The sequence below is a fragment of the Stomoxys calcitrans genome, chromosome 2, assembly GCF_963082655.1.
Source record: "Stomoxys calcitrans chromosome 2, idStoCalc2.1, whole genome shotgun sequence".
NCBI classification, from domain to species: Eukaryota; Metazoa; Arthropoda; class Insecta; order Diptera; family Muscidae; genus Stomoxys; species Stomoxys calcitrans.
Window position 1 is genome coordinate 88382187 of NC_081553.1, and position 9385 is coordinate 88391571.

The 9385-nt window shown below is 37.1% G+C and overlaps 1 protein-coding gene across 5 annotated transcripts in view; it reads left to right on the forward strand.

Moving 5' to 3' along the window:
- LOC106080795 (uncharacterized) overlaps positions 1–8577 on the forward strand; it is an 857102-nt gene extending 848525 nt beyond the window's left edge. For all 5 annotated transcript variants that reach the window (XM_059361859.1, XM_059361858.1, XM_059361860.1 and 2 more), the window contains one exon: positions 7036–8577. In XM_059361859.1, coding sequence (XP_059217842.1) covers positions 7036–7187 — 152 coding nt within the window. In that variant the 3' untranslated portion in view covers positions 7188–8577. The remainder of the gene's footprint in view (positions 1–7035) is intronic.
- The last annotated feature ends 808 nt before the right edge of the window (positions 8578–9385 follow it).

Consider the following 9385-nt stretch of genomic DNA (forward strand, 5'->3'; position numbering starts at 1 on the left):
TAAAGATATTCCCAAAGGCACATGGCTGTCATCCCATCAAAACATGAGGAACCAAAATGATCGGGTTGTGATAGATGGAAGCATTCATCCAGCGTGTTAGATGTACGATCGATCCGTGGAGCAAATATAGATTCGGATCATTGCCTTGTAACAGCAAAGGTTCGCACCTGTTTGAGCATGGCGAAGAAAGTACGATCTGATACTGTACGGAAGCTGGACATTGAAAAGCTGCAAACACAACAGATGGCAGCGGTATACACCACTCGACTGACCCAACTGCTTAATGAAAGCACTCCTTGTTCCGATGATATAATGGCGCTGTGGCAGACCATTGCCCACTCCATTAAAAATGCCGCGAAATCCGTACTTGGGTACCGGAAACCTACCCCAAGAAACCCATGGTGTGTCCAAGAGTGTGGAGAAACTACCGAAGCCACGAATGTGGCATACAGAGCTACCCTGAAATCAGTAGCAACGTGCTAGATGAAAGAGAGGTATTGGGAGAAACAGAGATAGAAGAAAAGTCTATTCCGCAGAAAGAAAAAGGAAATGGAAAGACGTGAGAGCGAGAGAATTGAGATATACAGGCTTAAGAAGGAAGTCCGGAAATTCTATCGAAGAATTAAATACCAGACCGATGGTTTTTTTGTAGACACATCCTCCTGCAGAGAAAAAGAAAGAAAACTGGTAACTGACAAAAATAGAATTATGAGGATATCGAAAGAACATTTTACCCAGCAAATAGTGTCCGACGATGGCGTCGAAGAGGATTCCGCAGAATCAATCCCTGATGATGATATAGAACGTGTGCATCAGCTTTTCTGTGCAATCTTGCTAGAAGAACGCATACCCGATGATTGGAACCTCAGCATGCTATCTCCTGTACAAAACTACAGAGGAATAAGACTCCTCCCCATCGCATACAAAATACTCTCGAGCGTACTGTGTGAAAGATTAAAACCTAAAGTCAATACGATAACGGGCCCTATCAAAGCCGCTTTGGACCTGGTAAATACACAATGCGCCAAAGCCTGAAAAAGACTCAAAAAGGAAAAATCAGCACTTGCTATATTTTTGTTGACTACAAAGCTACTTTTGATAGTCGTATACATTCAAAGGTATTTCAAGCCATGTCTGAGTTTGGTATCCCTGCTGAATTAATAAGACTGCAGGATGACACTTACTGATACACGTCCCTCAGTGAGAATAGAAATAGCCAATTCAAGTAAAGTAGAAGTATAACAGCTACATAGAAGTATGGATCTATTTGGACCCAACTATGCTCCTATGTCGAGAGTCACATCTCACAATGTCAGATATGGGTGAAATCGGGTAATAATTACGATTTTATGGGCTTAAGACCTTAAATCAGGAGATCGGTATACATGACATCTATATCCAAATATGGGCCGGTTTAAACTATACTCGTTACAAACGTCGAGGGGCCTACCAACGCATCTCACTGCGTTTATGGTAGCTATATCCAAATATAGTTCGATCTAGGCCACACGCGGTACGGATTTCAAAAGACCTTACACAACTCGCTGAGTCGCCAAATTTCAACGAAATCAAATAATCAAAACGGTTTTCATTGGCCCCAAGACCTTAAATCGGTAGATCGGTATATATGGTAGCTATAACCAAATATATTCCGATCTGGACCATAATTGGTACGTACATCTAAGGTCTTAACATAACTCGCTTTGCGAACTAAGCGTAATTGGTTAATAAAAGCGCCTTTTATAGGCATACAACCTAGGAATGCTCAATATATAGTAGCTGCAACGACAATCAGCGGTATTGATCGAAAATTCTCAGTGAGAGGCCGAGCGGCACTGGTTCCTGTACAAATACTGAGTGCCTATGGTGCCTGATATGACAATGCGAGTTATTGGCGCCTTTAAATAACCAATGGCCACCTTGTTCCTACTGCGATTGGTCCTTTGGACCGGAACGAGCTTGCTCACCTACAGGATTTGAAAGAGAATCGCCACCTCCATATGAAAATGTGGCTACAACAACAACAACAAAATGAATACTCGACCTTCTTTGGTGTAGGCTTTAAAAATGGATGCGCTGAAGAAAGCATGGATGGCTGAAGAAAACCATTGCACGGAAATTAACCATTGTTTTTTGACCGACACAGAGCAATATTTAAGCAAAAGATGGTCATGTCGAGCAAAAGTGAATGGATTACGAAATTTTGATTAGTTCTACATATTTTTGTCATTTGAATCATCAAAATTATTTTCTCACAAAGGAATTTGGTCAGAATGTGTGAGTTAGTAACACTTCATGCCAGCTACCCTGTTTATATACCAATATATGACAACCTTCCTAATTTAGTTTAAATCAAACACAAAGTGCCATGTACAAGAAGTCTATTTCCAAATATTTAAGGAATATGATGAAAACCCTTTTTTTTGTTTTTTCTTGACTTCACAAAAAAGCAAACCAATTGGAAATTCCACATACATAGAGTTTACACAATGAAATTTATTTCTGTAATATATGCAATGCATATCAAACAAACAAAAATACTTCGCACATGTCGATCGAAAATTGTTTCATAGTTACCTATAGAGTGATTGGAATATCCCCTTGCCCCATTTCGGGCACACAGTAAAAAATGAACTTCCAAAACAATAGTGAGTGGTAAACCTCATTGGTTTCGACCGTTCAATCACTTTGGTGTTGTTCACTTTAAATGACATGCGTTTTCCCTTCTCTCGTTGCTTCTCGTTGTTCACAAACAAAAAGCAAACTTTCTGCCATCACTCTCTGTGAAAAGTTTAACAATTTTTTTGTGTTAGTTCTTACACTTGCGAATGTATTTCGAAAAGCTCTAGCTCTTGGCCATTGTGTTTATTCATTTATGCATGAGAAACGTGCTGCTGCAATAATATTGTTCTACCTCCGTGTTCGTGGAAAACTTTAGAGGAAAAATACGACAATAAAAAAACAATCACAATATTGTTCTAGATAAAAAAAAAAACTATATTGGCAAAGGCAATTCGTTATGGCGATTTAAGGGAGTGCAAATGGAAATTCTGATTGCATACACATGACCTGAACCGCATCTACGTTAGTGTATTGTGGTTGAAAGACAATTGGATAGTAGAGTGTCTAAAAAATGGTAGAAATTCAAACGACCCATGATTTAAATTTTAAATATTTAAATACCAAAAATTGGCCTTTTGAATACGCAACAACTACCCATTCAGGTACAATGTGGCGTATACTTTTTACCAAGGGAAATAATTGTTACTCATACGGCACACTGTCCATAGGAATTATGGTCTTGGAAATAGCAATGAAAATTGGGTATTCTCGATTTTTATATATGTAAATTAAAGAGCTGTACAAGCAAAACTGTATAATGCGCATTGGAGTAGCTAGGGGGTGCACCCCCCAGCGTATCTGTAGCACCCCCCAAAATGTTTGTTAGTATTAACTACTGTTAACTATTGTATGTATTCCCCTGTATATCAAAACATCCGATTCTAAAAATAAAACGTTGGGGAAAACTTTATTTGTTTACGAAAGTCGTTCGCGTACTTTATCAGAAAGCAGTGGGGATGTTTTTTCCAAAGGCATAATTAAGTATTACATACATTCTCATAATTAATACTCCGGCATAATGCAAAATATAATTTGCCATATTTTGCCATTAGAAAATAAAATTGTCCAGCCAAAAATGACGAAAAAAAAACCTACAGACAAGGTGGGGAGGAGACCAATTGATTGAAAAACAACCCAATGCACTCAATATTCTTATAATAAATAGCTTTTATTATAGAGTAAAACCACAATAAATCAAACATGGACTTTTTCAAAAAAATCGCTTGAAAATTATACCAAACATCAATATAAGTGAAAATCGAGCGATGTATATGCATGAGAGCTATATCTAAATCTGAACCGATTCCTATCAAAGTTCATAACATTTGTCTTTGAGCTATAAAGTTGTATGTGGAGATTGATTCCATGAAAAATTTAATCTCTATCTTGATTAGAACAAGTAAAAGAGCGTTAAGTTCGCCCGGGCTGAACTTTGGATACCCACCACCTCGTGTATATATGTAAACCACCTTTCGCCATAATCCGGTGAAAAATGCATAATTTAAGACCCCATTGCAGCTTTATCGAAATATGGTCCGATTCGGACAAAATTTGACACGGATATTGAGTGGTCTAATAAGTACAAGTCATTGTTAAATTTTGTAGAACAAAATATTAGAATTTTTGGTATCCAAATATAAACCAATCTGAACCATATACGACACGGATGTCGAAAAGCCTAACATAAGTCACTATGTTTTAGCGATATCGGATTATAAATGTGCCTTTTATGGGGCCAAGACTTTAAATCGAGAGATCGGTCTATATGGCAGCTACATCCAAATATGAACCGATCTGCAGAGATGTCAAAGAGCCTAACGAAACTCACTGTCCCAAACTTCGGCGAAATCGGACAATAAATGCGCCTTTTATGGGCCCAAAACCTTATATCGAAGATATGGCAGCTGTATATAGATCTGGAACGATCTGAGCCAAATTTAAGAACAATTTTGAAGGGCCTAACGCAACTCATTGTCCTAAACTTCGGCGTAGTCGGACAATAAATGCGCCTTTTATGGACGCAAAGCGTTAAATCGAGAGATCGGTCTATATGGCAGCTAAATCCAAACCTAAACTGATCTGGGCCAAATTGAACTGGGATATCGAAGGGCCTAACACAACTCACTGTCCCAAATTTCGGAACCTTTTATGGGCCTAAACCCCTATATCGAGAGATCGGTCTATATGGCAGCTATATACAAATCTGGACCGATTTGAGCCAAATTGAAGAACAGTGTTGAAGGGCCTAACAAAACTCACTGTCCCAAATTTTGGCGACATCGGATAATAAATGTGGCTTTCATGGGCCTAAGACCCTCAATCAGCGGATAGGTCTATATGGCAGCTATATCGAAATCTGGACCGATCTGAGGCATATTGCAGAAAGATGTCGAGGGGCCTAACACAACACACTGTCCCAAATTTCGGCGAGATCGGATTATAAATGTGCCTTTTAAGTTTATATGCAGCTACATCCAAGTCTGGACCGATCGGGGCCAAATTGAAGAAGGATGTCGACTGGCCTAACACAACTCACTGTCCCAAATTTCAGCAAAATTGGATAATAAAGCCTTAAATCGAGAAATTGGTCTATGTGGCATCTATATCCAAATCTAGACCGATCGGGGCCAAACTGAAAATTTCAGCAAAATCGGATAATATATGTGGCTTTTATGGGCCCAAGACCCTAAATCGGCGGATCGATCTATATGGGGGCTATATCAAAATATAGTCCCATATAGCCCATCTTCGAACTTACCCTGCTTATGGACAAAAAAAAAGAATCTGTGCAAAGTTTTAGCTCAATATCTCTTTTTTTAAAGACTGTAGCGTGATTTCAACAGACCGACGGGCGGACATGGCTAGATCGTCTTAGATTTTAACGCTGATTTAGAATTTATATACTTTATAGGGACGGCAATGGATATTTCGATGTGTTGCAAACGGAATGACAAAATGAATATACCCCATCCTTCGGTGGTGGGTATAAAACTACGACAAACGTTATGGAAAGGATACGTGACAGAAGGATATGGCTTTTTATTATATATCCACTATAGCAGCCAGAGAAGTGGTGTAGGATACAATATGTGTGTTTATAATAAATGCCACATCAAGGTTTCCTTTATTTGCCAATTTTAAGGTAGGAACGAAAATACTCAACTGGACTCCCTAGAAATCACTGCGTCAAATTTGGATATCATGTCAACGAATTATCCTTAACCGATCGCCAAAATATTGCGTATTTTAAGCAAAATACTTGCGACAGTCTAATGAATATTCGTGGTCGTTGTAACTATCTAAGACGATCTACCCATGTCCGTCCGAAGGTCTACTGAGAGCAAGCTAAATCCTTATTGATTAAGATATTCAGCTGAAACTTTGCACAGATTATTTTTATATCAATAGACAGGTTAATTACGACTATGGCTACATCGGACTATATCCTGTAATAGCCTCCATATAGGCTGATCTCTCTATTTAGGGCCTAAAGCTCGTAAAAGCTTTTTTTATTACACGATTTGGTTGGAATTTGGCACAATGATGTGTTAAGATCCGCGACATCTGTGCCGAATCCAAATCGGACTATATCTCCCACATATACCGATCTTCTGATTTAAGGTTTTAGGCCAATAAAACCTGAATTTATTACCTGATGAGGCTGAAATTTAGACAATAATTTGAGTTAGGATTCCCGATATCCGTGCCGAATATGGTCCAAATCGGTATTTGTCTTAATGTAGCCCCTATATACTCGATCTCTCGATTTAAGGTCTCAGGTCTCAGGCCCATAAAAGCCGAATTTAATGCCCGATTTCCCCGAAAATTTAACATAGTGAGCTGTGTTAGATGTCCATGCCGAGTGTGGTTGGTCGAACCAATTTTGGAATTGCCCCCATAAATATCGATCACCCTTTAACCCAAAATATATTGCAAATAGAAAATTTGCAAATTTTGCCCTTGAACATTCCACCAAGGAACAGGAGCAAACTTCTCACATATCAATGAGTGCAGTCCGATTCAAGTTTAAGCTCAATGATAAGGGGCCTCATTTTTATAGCCGAGTCTAAACGGCGAGCCGCAGTGCGACACCTCTTTGGACAGAAGTTTTATATAGCATAGTACCTCACAAATGTTGCCATCATTAGTAGGGGAAAACCAGCGTTGAAATTTTTTTCTGATGGTCTCGCCAGGATTCGAACCCAGGCGTTCAGCGTCATAGGCGGACATGCTAACCTCTGCGCTACGGTGGCCTCCGATGATTGAGAGTATAAACATCGTTGACTAAAGTCGTTTTTAGTGTAGCCTATATACTTTTGATTGCAGTTTCTCAATGCACAATCTATTAATCTTTTAAACAAAATAATGTTTTTTAATAAATTAATTATTTTTCCTTTTTTTCTCTTCTTTCAGTTACATCGTCTGGTGGAGGTCTTCAGGGATTTCTGGACGCTTATTTTGGGCCTAGTTCGAGTGCAATACCCCAAGCTAAAATGTCAATCTCCAGTTGTTTTTTGCTTACTTGCATCTTAATAATACACACCATGGTATATGGCAGAAGATAGTTTATTCAATAGAGCTAAAGCAACACAACAGTGTTAAAACAGTAAAACTAATTGAACTATTGTAAAATAAATTTATGCATAACATTAAGATAATTTTACACAAACATTAAAATACATATAAATAAATGAACAAAAAAAAAAAAAAAGAAATTGATAAATACCATCAGCCTAATTAGATTTTAAAATAGTATGGAAATATTTTGTAAGCAAAATGAATGCATAGCAAGGAAAAAAATAGAAAAATTATGGGCTAGCAAAAAAAAATACAATTTTTATCATAAATTAAACATAAAACGAAACAAATATTTGAATTCCCTCCTTCCAAAGAAGAAAAAAAAAGAAAAAATAAACCTACACACAAATAAACCTACCTACTTATAATCATTATTTATGAAACATGCTTATTTAGATAAATACTAGTCCTTAATAGAGTAAGTAGTTAAGGATTGTTTGTTTACACAACCACATTGACTCTGACTAGGCCGACCCGCCAGTGCAACAAAACCTTAAAAAAAGCATAGCAAAAAAAAAAAAAAAAAACAACTGAAAAAGGCTTAAAGCAATGGTGGGGCTTATTCCAAGTACCATGTTAATTGAAGTGTATACTTATCCGTACTTAGTATTGTTTTTATTATAATTTGTATGATATGAAATATTTATTATTTACACATGATTAACGCGAAAAAATTATCATCGACATTTTGTAAATAATTACCCATTTTTGCATTCGCATAAAAACCAGCAAAGCACTCTCTTACTCACTAAACACTCTATTATAGATAACATAATATTTAATGCTTAACAAGTTGTGTAACCCAGCAAACATTTTCATCGATTTTAAGAAAAAAAAGGATTATTATTTCCCATGGCAACGAGTTATTGTTGTCATAAAATTTTAAATGCAATGGAGAAGAAAAGCCATTACGCTACACGTTTTGCGATGGCAGAGCCTCGCCAGGCATAGTATATATACATATTCTTACAGCTGTAACAGCAACTCGGTTCTATATGAGGAGGTTGTAAGCCGATCTTCAAGCTAAATACCCAGATCCTTCTATATTTTCGGTGAGTTCCCCTAACTACCCGTCGCACAGTGTTGCCCAGGTTGACATATGATTTGGACCGTACTTGGCACAGTTGTTGTAAGTCACCACATGCAAAATGCATTCGAAATCGGACAAAAAATGCGGCTTGTAAAGACTCAAGAAGTCAAATCAGAAGATCAGTTTATAAGGGAGCTATATCAGGTTATAGACCGATTTCGACCGTACTTGGCATAGTTGTTGGGAGTCGTAACAGAACACTATGTGCAAAATTTCTTCCAAACCGGACAATATTCGTGGCTTCCAGGGGCTCAAAAAGTCAAATCGGGAGATCGGTTTATTTGGGAGCTATATCAGGATATAGACCTATTTGGACCATACTTCTCTTTTTCCTATATTACACTCAAATATACATCTGTTATTTGTTGTGGTTATAGCGGCTGTGAAGTGTGGAGTTGTTTGACTTCGTTTTATGTACCGGGATGTTTTACTTACACATGTGAGTCTTTTCTCCGTTTTTATCCTTTTCAAGTTGAAGAATTTTTTGACAAAGCGATTTTTACATGGATTATAATACCTTTTTAGTTAAAACGTTTCAGGATTTAAATATAAAGCACAAATAAATTTTAATGTGTTGATATTAATTAAATTATGTAGAACAAGCGTGGAGGTCTTAAGATTAATTTATATATATATATATTTTTTTTCAATATTTCGCCCATCTGTTGGTGATGGATGCCCAATTTGTTCGCCCATCTATTGGTGAGCAACAAAGAAATAGTGCAAACAAAACTTAAAAGCTACACTACCATCTTTACTGGTCGTTTTCTGTTTTGTCACTGTTGCCTAAATGTTTGCTGGGTTTACATTCAAATTCAATGCATTTTGTTGTTTTAAAACAGAGACATAAGTAAATACGAATATAAATGAGTTACAACTACACATACATCATACGTATATAAGGCATAATTACCATATAAGCCAAAAGGAAAAACTTAATAAATACAAATAACAACTATGCAACAAAACAAAAACGAAGAACTCCAGCAAAATAAAAATCTCATGTAATTAATGTTCATTTTGTAAACAATACCCCCGATTTTTTTCAATTCACCAACATCACCAAACAAATTAATCACATATGATACAGAACAA